The sequence below is a fragment of the Salvia miltiorrhiza genome, chromosome 4 (genome assembly GCF_028751815.1).
Source record: "Salvia miltiorrhiza cultivar Shanhuang (shh) chromosome 4, IMPLAD_Smil_shh, whole genome shotgun sequence".
Lineage (NCBI taxonomy): Eukaryota > Viridiplantae > Streptophyta > Magnoliopsida > Lamiales > Lamiaceae > Salvia > Salvia miltiorrhiza.
The window spans coordinates 45,787,947-45,804,570 of record NC_080390.1 but is presented as its reverse complement, the minus strand read 5'-3'; the positions used below and the strand labels follow the sequence as shown (position 1 = coordinate 45,804,570).

At 41.1% G+C, this 16,624-nt stretch overlaps 3 protein-coding genes across 3 annotated transcripts; 1 reads left to right on the top strand and 2 right to left on the bottom strand.

Moving 5' to 3' along the window:
- Window positions 1-2,537: 2,537 nt before the first annotated feature.
- Window positions 2,538-3,359, bottom strand: LOC131023755 (uncharacterized). Its single transcript, XM_057953327.1, has 2 exons — window positions 3,008-3,359; window positions 2,538-2,919 (listed from the first exon to the last, which is right to left on the bottom strand). Exons 1-2 carry the CDS (start codon window positions 3,122-3,124, stop codon window positions 2,704-2,706), a joined length of 333 nt encoding a protein of 110 aa, XP_057809310.1. The 5' UTR covers window positions 3,125-3,359; the 3' UTR covers window positions 2,538-2,703.
- Window positions 3,360-8,503: 5,144 nt separating this feature from the next.
- LOC131023754 (2-methylpropanoate--CoA ligase CCL4-like) lies at window positions 8,504-15,260 on the bottom strand. The gene is made up of 2 exons (XM_057953326.1): window positions 14,417-15,260; window positions 8,504-9,552 (listed from the first exon to the last, which is right to left on the bottom strand). Exons 1-2 carry the CDS (start codon window positions 15,141-15,143, stop codon window positions 8,636-8,638), a joined length of 1,644 nt encoding a protein of 547 aa, XP_057809309.1. The 5' UTR covers window positions 15,144-15,260; the 3' UTR covers window positions 8,504-8,635.
- On the top strand, window positions 9,754-11,547 carry LOC131023753 (uncharacterized). Its single transcript, XM_057953325.1, has 2 exons — window positions 9,754-10,952; window positions 11,273-11,547. The coding sequence occupies exons 1-2, from the start codon at window positions 9,833-9,835 to the stop codon at window positions 11,305-11,307; spliced, it is 1,155 nt and encodes a 384-aa protein (XP_057809308.1). The 5' UTR covers window positions 9,754-9,832; the 3' UTR covers window positions 11,308-11,547.
- Window positions 15,261-16,624: the final 1,364 nt, after the last annotated feature.

The following is a 16,624-nucleotide window of genomic DNA, read 5'->3' as shown; positions in this document are numbered from 1 at the left end:
CTATAAAGTTATCTTAAGATTAATATTTTTTTTTGAAAAAAAGAGTTATAACATGAACCAAAATATTTTCTTCATCTTTATTACATTCTAAACTGTTATAATAATAATAAAAAAAATCTACATATGTAAAACACAAAATATGGTATGATGAGAGAGATTCACGAGAGTAAGAAACAAATGATCGAGATATAACATATTCAGAGGGCTGAGTGTGTGAGCCCTTGTAAACTATTTCTTTTTGTCGGCCTTTAAGTAATAAAAAAATGAGAAGGTAATTATTTTTTTTATTTTTTCTATTGACAATAGTAGAACCATGTAGAGCTACCTGATCGATCGGTTGTCTTGCAACCATAAAATAAGGAATTCTAAGGTTAATGAAATTCTCCTCTTCAATTAGGATCGTAGACGTATGAGCACTTTACTCAGAATCACCTTAAATTATTTGTGCTTTACCTTTCAGTTTATTAATTGTTTTCAACCGTCATACATTCAACACATTTACACTACATTATTCCTGGCCCATTCAAAGTTAACCTGACTAATGCACAAGAGCTGATTAATATTTTCGTAAGAGTATTCATATTTTAGTGAGTAAACAAACCACCGAATTCTGCATCCTCAATTAGTCATTAGTCCAACTAATAAGCTACTCAGATCGCTAACTTATTATCACTCTAAAATTGTTTGACGCTTTTCAAACAAGACTATTTCTAGTTAAATTTAGCTTTAAAACATAAATTCACAATCAACCTATTTGAGTTGGGAATTATAATTTTAAAATTCAAATTCACGACTAACCGAGTTGGATTTCATCGATATTTTTAAAACTATTTGTGAATTCAAGAGCATTACAAATACAAACATCACAAAACACTTAATTCAAACAAAAGTAATTTCTCAGTTTACCTTTACTTTGTTGAAGTTACCAACATACTAATGATTTTTGCAAGGATCACTATCAATTTATATTCGAGTCGTGAAGTCTAGTTTTAAAACTCGAATTTACAACCAAACAACTAGTTGTGAGTTCGAGGATTAAAACTCAAACTCACAACCAACACTAGTGATTCAGTTATGAATTCAAAAACATTAGCAGTAAAGAAGCAAAAACTTCATCGAACCGCATGTCTCCGCCTCTTCTCACTGACAACGCCATCACCTCAGCATCGAAAAATCTAGGGAGAAATCGATAGATTTTGCTAGCATCAGGGAAGCTAGAACGACTAAGACGACTTTAGCAACATAGAGGATTTTTTAGGCAAAACATGCATTGATTGGATACAATTATCTAGTGTTTTTTTAAGATATGAAGATTAGAAGAATCACAAATTTTTTTGATGAAGAAGAATCACGATCTGAAAGAATAATATGGAAAAGTCACAGTTTGGAGATTAGGAGAATTTCAAAGTTTCTAATTTCACTACAAAAAAAAAAAAATTGAATCGCCGGTGGCCATTTCCGCCGCTAAAAATGAGGCGGCCGCCGACGATGGAATTAGCGGGGGCGTTTCCGGCGGCAAGTTGCCGCCGGCAATTATCTCGTCGGAGATGTGATCGGCGACGGTAAAATGAAGCCGTCGGCGATTACCGCCGGTAAACGTTGTCGGCCAAGTTGGGTGGTTGGCCGGACTTTTACCGGCTGCGGACGCCGCCGGCAATTAGCGGTGTAATCATGCCGCCGGTAATTAGCGGCGGCAATGGTGCTGTCAGCAATTTTGACCGGTCGGCGATGGCTTGCCGATGTCGGACGTTGGCCTGACGAGTACCGGCGGCGTACTGCCGCCGCTAATTACCGGCAGCCCATTGCCGCCGCTAATTCTATAATTTTATTTTTAATTATTTATTTTATTTTATTTATTTATTTATTTATATCCACAAGTATTTTTGTATTTATACAATATTTCAAACTTAGACGAACTTCTCAGTCGGTCACCCATCTTAGTTGTGCTCTAAGTCAAGCACGCTTAACCTTGAAGTTCCTTTCGAATGGTCACCAGTAGAGAACACTCGTATTATTGATATATCTATTACATATTAATTCATTTAAAGTCTATTTCAATATACAATATATATCATATATTCATAACATTAGAATATGATGAGATGATATCCAAGTGATGTTGTTAATTACGGATCGATCTCGTTTCGCCCTTATTTTTATGGAGAATAAATATTTAATATTTAATTTATTATTAATTATTAATTTTTTTAATAAATATATATAAACCATAAGTATTTTAATTTAATAATTTTAATGTATTTTTGAATTCATTTACATATATGTCCTTATTTTTATGTCGAAAAAATATATTTATTTATTAATTAATATGTTATTAATTTTTTGTATCAATCTACTTTATAGAGCATAAGTATTTTAATTTTGTAATTATAATGTATTTTGAATTCATTTGCATATGTTGAATTCACTCACAATAAATAGGGGATGGAGAACGATTTGAAAACATGAAATAACTAAATTGTTCAACAAAACACAAATGTAAAACAAAGTGCAAGTGTAATTTTGTGTGTTCCAAAACATAACATAAATAAAATAGTTCAACATGATATAGATACGTAGAAGTGCTGCTCAAGGTAGCTGACCCGACCGCCTCAGTATCTCCTCGAACTGAGCCATCCGCTGCTCAAGGGCCTCATGTGCTGCTTCTTGGGCCGCAATTGCTGCAGCCCTATCCTCGTCAGCCTTCTAGAGGCGCTCTTTCAACGTGGAGATCCGAGTCTCATACATCTGCTGAGACATCCCGCAAGTGCCTGTACTGCCAGTAAATCCCCTACTACACTGGCTCACACCGGCACTTCCAGTGCCGTAGAGTCGTGACCTACCGGGACGTACGACCTCCAAGTAGACCTCATCGCGTCTGTCCTCTCGTCCTGTCTCAGCAGCAACGCGATGAATCTCCGCCTAATTCATACATAACAATGCACAATTATTAGAAAATAAATACATTTAACTATGTATTACTAATATTTGATTAAACTTAAACACTTACATCAAGTCTGGCATCCCTATCTGACACATAACTTCCATCTCTGCACATGTGGAGGTGGAAGGAAGGTGCTATAGTTCGCCGCATCCTGAGGGATTCCATCATCCGAGATCTGTTCATGCATGTATATAAGATAATTAAATAAGGTAATATATATATATATATAGGGGTGGGCTACCGTGAGAGCACGTCTTAAAATAAGAAATAAGAGCAATTTTTAATATATGAATTTTATGTAGAACACGTATGAATTCACTGTATAAAGGTGTGAATTGTGAAAAATAAACTTTTGTTACCTTTGGGATTCGAACTCAGGACCATAAATCCATCCAACAGGATTACGAATCAACCATAGATCTTGATGATCTATGGGCTGAAAATGATTCTTATTTTATATCTTAAGAAATGTTCTTATTTTAGCCCTCCCCTATATATATATATATGTATATATATATATATTTATTTATTTATTAAGATAAATACTTAATTGATAAACACTAACCAGACTCTGCTGCAGAATACGACTCGACTAAGACCCTCCAATGTGTCGACTGATCCCTATACCGACTCCATTGGGTTCAGAGTATCGGTTCTAACGTGCTCGCCTGAAAACGACCTTAATCTCATCCTGATCCCAGTAATGCCTTGAGTTCCGTCCAGAAGGTGTGGGACATGCCTAGGGGTGTCTCCATCCTCTCCCCTGCCTCAGTCTTCTCCTTGAGTTGTCTCTTATACTCGCTCATGTTGTCACTGTACCTTTTGCGGGCATTTTTTAACCATATTTTTTTCACATCAGCCTCATCCTCAGGGTCCCAAGTAAAACTCTTTCTGTTGAAGAAATGGTTAAATTAATATATAACATTTTAACAATATATAATGATAAATTTATATGTAGTAGAAATTCAATTACCTTGAATTCCTCAAAATACAAGTCTTTCACCGTTGGCGGTGTCAACTTCCACGTGTACCCGCCTGGGTTCTGAATCATCCTAAACAAGTTCGTGCAGTTGGTGGAGATCCCCGGGGGCTCGATCAACTGACTGTAGTTGTATTCCAATATGTCAAAGTAATTTAAGGAATTATTTGGTATAGACAAATAATGATTTAAATTAAAATATTTACCCATCAACCGTCCTTTGAAAGAGGATCCTCTCGTCGCGCCTAGGGCAGTCGGCCCTAATCTCAGCCACTGATCGGCCTCTAGGCCTTCTAGACCCAGAGGCAGTAGTGGTCTGTGGAGTGGAACCCTCTGGAGTCGTAGAAATGTACGGCCCAGAGCCTGAGGAGGACTGTCGCTCCTGCTCAGGCCCCGAAGACCGACTACCAAACCCAAAAAAACCTCTACGATGAGACATGGTACCTGTTTCAAATTGATTCAGATAAGCATAGACATAACCAGTTTACAATTATCAAATAAAATAACAAACATATCACATAAATTGATTGAGATAAGTATAGACAGTATGTGAATTTAGAAATACATTAACAAATAAAGTTTCTGATGACATAAAATAACAAACATAACAAATGCATTGCAAAATATTCCAAATTGTACATTTACAATTATTTCTAATCATCACTATTGTCATCATCATCACTGTCGTCGTCATGAGATGTCAACGGTTGGTTGTCATCTTCTGGTTCATCGTCATCTTCAATGTCAACGATTCCACCGAGGGGATGAACAAGAAATGGCAGGTCAATGTCTACAGTTGTGTAGGTAGACATAATAGTAACAACCTCTTCTTGAAACGATTGATCTAATGTTGAGTTAGATGTGGCAGTAGAGACTTGAACCTTTGATCTTGCGTTGACTTTGCATGCTGACCACCAGTTTTTCTTTGATTGGTTCGTACTGGGATAGGTGCAGTAAAACACTTGAACTGCTTGACTCGCTAAAACAAAGGGATCATACTTCTTATATTTTCTTGTGTGGTTCACTGAAACCAACTTGAAGTCTGTATCAATAGAAGTTCCCTGAGCAGACAAGTCAAACCATTCACATTTAAACAAGACTGTCTTTTTAATTGGATACCCCCACATTTGAAGTCGCATGCCAGCACATATTTTCGGCTGTTGCTGGAGATGCAAACAACTTCTGCAGTCGGGGCGTCAAAGGAAAGTAGTGCATCTGTTTGGCGGCCACACGTTTCTTTCGGCGGCTTCCAGATGCACGCAAGTTCTCCATATATCGTGATTCACCACAGAAATTACAACTCTGTAGCTCACTATCGTCCCCCCAATACAATATGCAATTATTAACACAATAATCGATCTTCTCTACTGGCAAACCCAAGCCGCGCAGATTTCTCTTCATACTGTAGAAGCTGGCAGGGCAGTTGTTATCCTTCGGTAAAGCCTTTTGAACCATCGAAGACATCTGATTAAAACATCTCTCAGACATATGGTTTTCAACCTTTATGCTCATGAATTGTGTCATCCAGGATAACTGTGAGTAAGTGTCACAGGAAGGGTATAGAGGACTACCGGCTGCGTTCAACATGTCATAAATCTGTTGAGCGGCTCCTCGAGATTTGCAGGATCTTGGTAATTACTAGGTCCAGCATGATCATGCACCATCCTTTGGTAGTTACTGTAAGACCCATCATCCTCATCCATTCTAGTATGTTCTGTCGGCATATACACTGGTGTTTTCCATTGATAATACTAGGTTGTGTAATTGGGGATGAATCCACGCCTAGTAACATGTTCTCTGACTGTAAGGCTTCATTCTTACACTTCCTACATGGGCACCTAATGTTACCCATTCTATCTGTGTACGCCGTTTGATTTATCGCAAACTCAAGGAAACTCTCAAGTCCCGTTTCAAATGCAGCACGATCATTGTATCTCGCGTACATCCACATATGATTATCACTCATTCTTGCAAATTCTAATTGAAAAAAAAACAAATAAAATATAATAAATTACTCGAATCTAACAAAATTTCGACAGCATAACCCCACTATCCTAACTACCAAGTGCTCGACTCTACCAGCAACTATAGTGACCATAGTTGTCCTAATTTACTAAGCCTATACTAGGTCTACCCAGCCCCCCAATGTCGAAGCAATAATACAATACATATAAAGCAATAAAAAACAAAGTAATTAAATTAAACACAATCATTTGTTGGGAGAAGATCCTTAAGAAATTGATTAAATCTATCTCACAATATATAATAACATATCATTTCATCCTAGACACATACTAGCATACTTAATTTAACAAATTCATACTTAATCATACTTTAAAAACTAACAAATTAATCAAACTAATTAAAATTAATTTTACTTAATTCATAATTCACCATACTATAAATTAATTTAAGGGTTAATTACGTGAAAAATCATGAACTTTGGTGCGATTTCCAAACTTTCCATGAACTATTTTTTTTATTATCAAATATTCCCTGAATTTAAACGCCTGAACAAATTTTCCATGGTTTTTACCTCCGGTGAAGGTCCGGTCTTAGCTGGCGCCTACGTGGCAATACCGAGCTGACATGGCGCCTACGTGGTAATACCGAGCTGATGTGGCGCCTACTTGAAAAAAAAAAAAACAAAAAAATAGAAAATCGATTATTTTCCTCCCCTTCCTCCAGGTCGGCCGGTGGACCGCTGCCAAAGGATCGCTGCTGCCTTCCTCCGGCGAAGCAGCACCAAGGGCCACCACCTCCACCTTCCTCCTTCGCGACGATCACCTCTCTCGATCTCAGACACAAAGGCCCGCCTCCGCCAAAAACCTCACCCCCAAACTGCCGTTGTTGTGCTCACGCCGTTCCATACCTCGTCCACTTTCGCGAACCGTCCACCGCAGACCTCGCATCATTCCAGAAATTCTTCTTCTCCCCAGACCTCTACCGCCGCCGTCCACCACAAACCTCACGCCATTCTTCTTCTTCCCCAAACATCCATCGTCGCCGTCCACTTCTTCTCCCTAAAAAATTCATCTTCTTCCCCAGATCTCACGCCGCCGACCTCACATCTCACTAGGGTTTGCGCCCCCTTTCGCGTGGCGCCACCACCCGACCTCACGCCACCTAGGGTTTGCGCCATCTTTCGCGCGGCGCCACCACCCGACCTTGCGCCGCCTATGGTTTGCGCCCCCTTTTGCGCTGCGCCACCACCCGACCTCGTGCCGCCTAGGGTTGCGCCACCACCCGACCTCGCGCTGTCTTTTATTGCTCTGGCAAGATTAAGGAATGAGAGATTTGGGAAACTAGGGCTCTACAAAACTAAGGGCAGGGGTGGTCCGGTGGGCGGCTTTTCGCCGGAGTTCAGAGAGGGGAAGACGGGGGCTAGAATTTGAGGTAAAACGACGTCGTTGTACGCCCAACTAAACGACGTCGTTTTGGTTCCCGTCCGGCGGTGCCATACCATTTTTCAGGTCATCAAAAATGTCATGTCAACACTCAATTTGAGGATTTTCGAAAATCATGGAAAAATTGTTCATAGGATTAAATTCAGGGAATTTTTGATTAAAAAAAAAATTCATGGAAAGTTTGGAAATCCGACCAAAGTTCATGATTTTTGGCGTAATTAACCCTTAATTTAATATATCTAATTAACATTAATTTTAATCTAACAAAATAATAGTAAATCAATTTAAAATTAATCTAACAAATTACAATTAATCATACTTCATAAACATCTTATAAATTAATTAAAGTTAATTTTAATCTAACAAATAAATAAATAAATAAAATGGCGAGAACAAGAGCGTACCGTGGTGGTCGGCGACGGAGTAATGGCGGTAGTAGTAGCGGCAGCGGTGGGGCGGTGGGAACAGCCTGAAATTAGGGGGAGAGAGATGAAGAGAGGGTGAGAGAGAGAGAAGGGTGGATGCTTACCTTGACGGAGGCGGACGGCAGGGGCGACGGCGGTGACAGCGGTAGGGCGCGGGTGGGGGGGACTGCTGGGGAGAAATGCGGTTGGAGCTAGGGCGAAGCCCGATTTGGGATTAAAAATTAGCGGCTGCCCAAGCCACCGCTATTAGCCGACCCACTTTCCTTTTCCGGCGGCTAAATCCCGCTAATCGCCGGCGACTAAAAGCCGCCGCTATTTTTTTTTAAAAAAGTACATTTTGTGGCCGAAAAATTTATCGTCGGAAATACCGCCGGAGATCTCCAGCGGTAATGTTGCCGCCGGCATTTCGGTCAGAATTTACAAAAAATCGGGTCAGCGAGCCGCCACAAATTCCCGGCGGCCGACCCGCCGCCGCTAATATGGCGTTTTTTTGTAGTGTTTAATGGTAGGAGCAAAATTGTCTTCTTACATAAAAATTGAAGTTTTTTATTTGTTTTAGTTTTTTATCTTAGTGGCAATTTTTGTTTTTGTTATATTAGAATGGATAATTTTGTATATTAACTCTTATATTTTTTTTATCTTTTTTCCTATTAGTGGCTAGATTAATTATATATATATATTTAATATCTTGAAATGAATATTCTATTAGTCTACTAATACAGCTTTTGGGATTGGAAATAATGAGTATGAATGAAACAAGACAAATGACACTCCATTTTTGTGAATGAACATAACTGAAAAGTAAATAAGGGAACATGCAATCGGAAATGAAAATAATTCGAAAACATATTGTGAGAATGCAGAAAAAAGAGTTGATTGCCTACTAGAGCTTACTGATGTTGGACGATCCCATAGCCTTGGCGGCCTCTTTTAGCACAAACTTCTGTATTTTTCCGGTGGAGGTTTTGGGCAACTCCGCCATGAACACCACCGTCCGCGGCACCATATACCGCGGCATTCTTTCTCGGCAATACTCTATCACCTCCTTCTCCGTCGGCTTCTGCTTCACCCCCTCCTTGAAGCTCAGGAAAGCGCACGGCGTCTCCCCCCAAAACTCATCCGGTCGAGCCACCACCGCCGCCTCATTCACCGCCGGGTGCCCGTACAGCACCGACTCCACCTCCACGCTGCTCAGATTCTCCCCACCGCTGATGATCACGTCCTTGGACCGGTCCTTGATCTCTAGGTAGCCGTCGGGGTGCATGACCCCCACGTCACCGGTGAAGAACCATCCCCTTTTCAGCGCCTTGGCAGTGGCATCGGCGTCTTTGAGGTAGCCGAGCATCACGCAGCCGCCGCTGAGCACCACCTCGCCTAAAGTCTTGCCGTCGCGCTTCACGCTCATTCCTGTTTCCTCGTCAATCACGTCGATCCCCGCCATTGCGGGGGTCCTCACCCCCTGCCTGGCTTTCAATCTCGCCCTCTCCGCCGCGGGAAGCATGTTCCACTTCTTCTTCCACGTGCAGCAAATCACGATCCCTCCGGTCTCTGTCAGGCCATACCCGTGGCTCACCACGAACCCGAGAGATTCCGTCCGGAGCAGCACCGCCGCGGGAGGCGGCGCTCCTGCCGTCAGAATTTCAACCGGCTTTTCCAAGGGCTTCGAATTCCCGTTGGTGAGCATGCTGAGGACCACCGGTGCGCCGCACATGTGCGTCACGTGGTAGTTGTGGATTGCGGCGTAGATTGCGGCGGCGTCGAATTTGCGGAGGCAGACGTTTGTTCCGCCCATGGCGGCCATGCCCCATATTAGAATATAAATAAGAATGCTTCTAGAACACATGCACGTTAACTTTTGTCATGCACGCCGTTAGCATCTTTTGGCTGAGCTGGCATGTGTGCCGTTAGAAGCTCACGCTCTCTGCATTTTTCATTTGCTAATAAATAGCTGTAATCTCTCTTTTGTTGCAAAAGTTTTCTTCCCAAGTTATCATATAAGATTTTACCTTTATGCTTCATCATCTTCTTCAACATGGTATCTAGAGCTAAATAGTCTTCCGCTGATCTTACTTCTTCTTCAATGGCGCCTGGTACGCCTGCCAAAAATCCTCCTTATGACGATCCGTCCAATCCTTATTTTCTTCCGAACAGCGATAGCCCCGGAGTCCAACTGGTTACTCAGCAGCTGAACGGAGCAAATTATACAAGCTGGAATCGTTCAATGATCACGGCACTTATTGCCAAAAATAAGCTCGCCTTCGTCGATGGCTCGCTTCCTCGCCCACACCACTCAGATCTGCTTTTCACTCAATGGATGCGGTGTAACAGCATGGTGGTTTCATGGCTCCGCAATTCGGTTAATCCTGAAATCAGCTCAAGCATCATCTACATCGATGATGCAGCTCACATATGGAATGATCTCAAGGATCGATTCTCACAAGGTAACTTAGCCAGAATTTGTCAGCTCAAACAACAACTCTTCACTCTTAAGCAAGGTTCTGATGATGTTGGTGCTTATTTTACCAAACTACGTGTGCTCTGGGATGAATATCGTGATTATCAACCTGTACGTTGGTGTATTTGTGACAATTGTCGCTGCAACAGTTCTCGAAAATGGAATGAGTTTCAAATGCAAGAGTGCTCGATGCAATTTCTAATAGGTCTTAATGCATCCTACTCTCAGATCCGATCTCAAATTATATCTACTACGCCTTTTCCGTCACTATCTAAGATTTTTGCCTTGGTGTTGCAAGAGGAAAGGCAACGATCTATAGATTTCACTCCAACTCCTTTGACTTCTGGAAATGGAGATATCTCTGGTTCCTTGATAAATGCTGCCGGTTATGCTAGAGGTAAACCAGGCAGGGGAAAGTTCTTGTGCACCAATTGTGGAAAAACGAATCATACGGTGGATAAGTGTTTTGAGATCATTGGTTATCCTCCAGGATATGGTAGAGGTAGAGGAAAATCACAAGGTTTTACTCATGATTCTAATTCTAGATCTGTGAATCAAACAAGTGCAGGTGAAAATGCAACTGGACAGAATGGAATTGGCTCTATTTCATCATCTGATATGGCTCAGCTAGTTGCCTATCTCAAGTCTCAGCTGCAGGGGTCTTCTGTATCTGCATCGGTTCCAGTATGTGGACAAGAGACAGGAGATAACTCTGCTGCTGCACAGACCTCTCCTCCATTCAGTGGTACAATCTCCTTAGAACCTCTTATTTGTTCATCCCTTACTTCATCTTTTTGGTTACTTGATACCGGAGCAACTCATCATGTCTGTAATTCTGCATCCATCCTCCATTCCTCTGTCAAAACTGATAATACACATGTCAATCTTCCCAATGGAAGTAATGCCAAAGTTACATGTACTGGAAGCATTACTCTCACTCCAACACTTACATTAACTTCTGTCCTGTGTGTTCCTAGTTTTTCATATAATCTTCTTTCTGTCAGTGCTCTTACTGCCTCTTCCCAATGCTCAGTAATCTTTACACATGACACCTTTACCATACAGGGAGCTTCACCGGGGACTGTGATTGGGAAGGGTAGCCGCATTGGAAACCTCTATGTTTTAGAAGCAACTCCACTCAACCAAATCAGCCATTCTCCAGTCAATAAGTTTCCAGCTGTGTCAGCTGTTATTTCTGCCGACTTGTGGCATTCTAGGCTAGGTCATCTTTCTTCAAACAAACTTCAAATGTTAGCAAGAGTTTTATCTCTTTCCAATTGTAAACATTCTCTGTGTGATATTTGCCCTTTAGCAAAGCAAAAGAAATTATCCTTTCCTAATTCTAAGCATATTTCAGTTGATGTGTTTGATCTTATTCACTGTGATATATGGGGCCCCTATCAAACTCCCACTGTGCAAGGTTACTCCTACTTCCTGACCATAGTAGATGATCACTCTAGGTTCGTTTGGACCTTCTTGATGAAGCACAAATCTGATACTAAAGCTGTGCTCACTCAATTCTTTAGCACTGTCCTCACACATTTTGGGAAAAGAGTTAAAATCTTTAGATGTGACAATGGACCCGAATTTAGTTTGGGGGAATTGTTCACACAATATGGAACAATAGTTCATCATTCTTGTGTAGCCACCCCTCAACAAAATGCTCGAGTTGAGCGCAAACATCAACATCTCCTCAATGTAGCTCGAAGTCTCTTGTTTCAGTCTCATCTTCCTTTATCTTATTGGGGTGAGTGTATTCATACTGCTTCATACTTAATCAATAGAATACCTTCTTCTGTCCTACCTAACCACAGCACTCCTTTTGAAATGCTGTTCAAGAAATCCCCCACATACTCTCATTTAAAAGTCTTCGGTTGTCTTTGTTTTGTCTCCACATTGGACAGACACAGGACTAAATTCTCCCCTCGGGCTTCTAGATGTGTTTTCTTGGGCTATCCACCGGGTTACAAAGGGTATAAAGTCTTAGATCTTGCCACTAATCAAGTCAAGATTAGCCGAGATGTGGTCTTCCATGAACATATTTTTCCTTTTTCACACTTATCACCATCCATTTTTCCTACTCCACAATTTACTTTTCCTCCTCTTGACCACACTCCCACTGATAGTCTTATTCCTCCTGCTCCCACTGATAATACTAACTTTCCAGAGTCAACACCTCCTCTTACTTCTCCTTCTGGTGCCTCTGCATCTTCCAATGATACTGCTGCTGCTAATCCTCCAGATCTTCCTCCCTCTTCACCGCGTCCTGTTACTCGAGCTGGTCGAGTCATCAAACCTCCAGCTCACTTATCCGATTACATCTGTAATCAAGTCTCTTCTTCTCCTTATCCTCTCCATAATTACATTTCTTATTCTAGATTATCTTCACCATACTATAGATTGGTGTGTTCTCTTTCTTCTATTCCTGAACCCTCGTCCTATCATCAAGCATCTTTGTATGCTGAATGGAGGCAGGCCATGCATGCGGAGCTCGAAGCTCTTGTTCGCAATCATACTTGGATTATTACTTTGCTTCCACCTGACAAGCTGACAATTGGCTGTAAATGGGTGTTTCGTACAAAGTTCTTTGCTGATGGTTCTTTAGACAGATATAAGGCTCGTCTTGTGGCCAAAGGTTACACTCAACAAGCGGGTGTTGATTTTCTTGACACTTTCTCTCCGGTGGCCAAGCTTGTCACAGTCAAAACTATGCTATCTCTTGCAGCCATCCACGGTTGGTCCCTTACTCATTTAGATATTAATAATGCTTTCCTCTATGGTGATCTAGAGGAGGATATTTACATGGATTTGCCTCCCGGCTTACTTGATGAAAGGGGGCAGCCGTATCCTGCTGGTTCTGTATGCAAATTAAAGAAATCTTTATACGGCCTCAAGCAAGCCTCGAGGCAATGGTACCTCAAATTTTCAGAGGTTCTCAGTAAGTTTGGCTTAACTCAATCGGATTGTGATCATTCCTTTTTCTACATGAAGGATCAAAATCGTTTTCTTGGTTTAGTTGTTTATGTTGATGATATATTGGTCGCAAGCAATGATGACAGTTTGGTTACTTCCCTCAAAAATTTTCTGAGCACTAATTTCAAGTTCAAGGATCTTGGTAAACCTAGTTATTTTCTGGGTCTTGAGATCGCCCGCAACAACAAAGGGATTTACTTATGTCAACGCAAGTACGTGTTGGATTTACTTAAGGATGCAGGTCTCTTAAACTGTCGTCCTGCTTCTACCCCCATGGAATCTGGAAAACACTTGTCTTTAGACGAAGGCCCTCTCTTGACAGACTCCACTTCATATAGAAGGCTGATTGGTAGGTTGCTATATCTGTGTTTGACGCGACCAGACATTACCTTCGCCGTCCACACTCTCAGTCAGTTTCTTGCCAAGCCCTGCACAGGACATATGGAAGCTGCCGAAAGAGTGTTGAAATATCTTAAGGGTTCCATTGGTCATGGGCTCTTTTTTGACAAGAACTCAAGCGTTGATCTCTCTGTTTTTTCTGATGCAGATTGGGCATCTTGTCCAACCACTAGGCGCTCTGTCACAGGTTTTGCTGTTTTCCTTGGATCTTCTCTTATTTCATGGAAATCCAAGAAGCAATCTACTCTATCACGGTCTTCAGCTGAATCTGAATACCGAGCAATGGCCCAAGCTAGCTGTGAAGTAACTTGGGTTCGTAATCTCTTGTCTGAATTTGGGTTTTCTCCTCAGAAAGCTACACCACTCTATTGTGATAATAATGCTGCGGTGTACATCTGCAACAACCCCGTCTTCCACGAGCGCACTAAGCACATTGAGATAGACTGCCATACAGTACGCAACAAGTTCTTAGCTGGAGAGATCAAGCCAATTCACATCAAGAACAATCATCAGTTAGCAGACGTCTTCACCAAAGCGCTCCCTGCACCGGCATTGCATAATATCATGGCCAAGATGGGCTTTACTAGTATCTTCCTTCCATCTTGAGGGGGGGTATTAGAATATAAATAAGAATGCTTCTAGAACACATGCACGTTAACTTTTGTCATGCACGCCGTTAGCATCTTTTGGCTGAGCTGGCATGTGTGCCGTTAGAAGCTCACGCTCTCTGCATTTTTCATTTGCTAATAAATAGCTGTAATCTCTCTTTTGTTGCAAAAGTTTTCTTCCCAAGTTATCATATAAGATTTTACCTTTATGCTTCATCATCTTCTTCAACACCCCATGTGTAGCTCCAGCCGTTTGCATGGAACATGGGCAGCGTCCACAGATAGACGGCTTCCTTGGGCACCGACCATGCCATCAAGGAATCAATCGCTACGAGGAAGGTGCCGCGGTGGCTGTGGATGACGCCTTTGGGCGTCGATGTGGTGCCCGAGGTGTAATTCAGAGTCAACGGATCCCATTCGCTCTCCGGCCGAACCCAATCGAAATTCGGATCGCCGTTCGACACAACGGCGTCGTAATCAGAGACGAATCCCAGCTTCAAAGCTCTTGACTCAGCTCCCTCGGCGATGAGGACGAGCCTGGGGCGCGGTGAATTCGGAGGGAAGAGACTGATCGCTTCGAGCACCACTGATTCGGAGTGGTAATCGACGAAGACGAGCTTGGAGTCGGCGTGGCTGAGGATGACGGAGATGGTGTGGGCGTTGAGGCGGATGTTGACGGTGTTGAGGACCGCTCCGGCCATGGGGATTGCGAAGTGGAGCTCGTACATAGCGGGGATATTGGGGGCCACGACGCTCACCACGTCGCCGCGACTGACGCCCAAGGATGAGAGAGTCGACGCGATCTTTAGGCAGCGGAGGTAGGTCTCCGACCATGTGAAGGTGGCGGAGCCGTACACGATGGAGGGGCAATCGGCGTACACGGTGGCGGCTCGCTCGATGAAGCTGATCGGCGTCAGCGGCCTCGAGTTGGCCGGGCTTGGCTTCAGTTGATCCATTTTGGTCGATAAATTTTCTGCAAAAAATGTTTGTTATTTTTGTTCAAATGATTTCAACTCAATGGGATTATGATTTTATAAGTGATAAGTTGTGTGTCACGTTCCACCTAATAATGCGTAATGCCATTAGGCCTCATGGCTCATTCCAAACATAGACTTCTATATATTTTTATTTAATATATACCTTTGACCTTCACTTGCATTTCATGTGTTAAATTGTTTTCTACGTGCTAAGAAATACTTCATCCGTCCCACGAATCTTGACACGCATTTTTTTTTGAATTGTCCCACGAATCTTGACATATTTGTAAATAAGGTAATAATTTTTATATTTTCTCTCCTATTTTATCACTTTTATTACAGTCTCTCTCATACTTTATCACTTTTATATTTTATTAACTACACACTTAAAATAATAATTTACAATTTCTTAATTCTCGTGCCGAAATCAAACGTGTCAAGATTAGTGGAACGGAGAGAATATATTATATTGCCACATTGTAACAGCTCCTTTTGGATGGCTTCTAATAACGCAAATGAGTTTGGAATTTCTTTTTTGTGAGAGGGAAAATATAATAGTAATATTAATTCATATCAGAATTAGTTTGATTTTTTTATTTTTGAGAGGGAAAATGTAGTAGCATTAAAAACTCCAGATCATAATGAGTTTCGAATATTTTTCAGGGGAAAAATGTAGTTTTATAATTAATATCCAGATCAGAATGAGTTTGAATCTTTTTTAGGTGGAAAATGTAGTAGTATTATTAATCCAGATCATAATGAGTTTGGATTTTTTTTTTCGAGAAAATGTAATAGTATTATTAATTTATGTCAGAATGAGTTTGGAATCTTTTTTTAGAGGGAAAATATAGTAGTAATACTAATCCAAATCACATAGACTTTTACCAATTTAATCGGACACCGACATAATTTTTTTTTTACTATAAAATTCAAAATTCCGTCGAAACTAAGGATACCGACGAACTTAAGATGGTAATTTTCCATAAACAAGCATTCAATTTATTTAAAATGCATCAATTTTAACTGGATTTTTTTAAAAAAAGGAAAAGTTGTAGTATGGTATTGTTACTCAGATCAGAATGAGTTTAGAATTTTATTCATACTTCGTTATTTGTCCAATTTAGTATTACATTTTTTTTGAGAGAATAAAATGTACTAGCATTATAACTCTGAGATAAAAAAAATGTTGATCTAAATGTAGTAGTATTATTACTTAGATCAGAATAAATTTGGAATTTTATTCATACGTATGTTGTAATGTTATTTGTGCAATTTAGGCAAAGCGCAGGTGTGGAGTAGGCCAGGGTAGGCTGTTAAAAGTGGTCCCACCATTTAAGAGCTCATATCTTTCACATTGAAATGATGAATCCCCGTCGTTTGTGGAGGGTCATCTCCATGCTCCATGTTTGTGTTCTTAAATAAAATCTCTCATTTTCTCTAAAAAAAAACCTTTCACATTG

Coding starts and splice junctions, on each gene's coding strand:
- LOC131023753 (XM_057953325.1), top strand. CDS start 9,833: ATGGCGCCTGGTACGCCTGCCAAAAATCCTCCTTATGACGATCCGTCC. Junction 10,953..11,272: donor GACCTCTCCTCCATTCAGTG/GTACAATCTCCT, acceptor TTTACCATACAG/GGAGCTTCACCGGGGACTGT.
- LOC131023754 (XM_057953326.1), bottom strand. CDS start 15,143: ATGGATCAACTGAAGCCAAGCCCGGCCAACTCGAGGCCGCTGACGCCG. Junction 9,553..14,416: donor CTGGAGCTACACATGGGGTG/TTGAAGAAGATG, acceptor TAATATGGGGCA/TGGCCGCCATGGGCGGAACA.
- LOC131023755 (XM_057953327.1), bottom strand. CDS start 3,124: ATGAACAGATCTCGGATGATGGAATCCCTCAGGATGCGGCGAACTATA. Junction 2,920..3,007: donor ATAGGGATGCCAGACTTGAT/GTAAGTGTTTAA, acceptor TGTATGAATTAG/GCGGAGATTCATCGCGTTGC.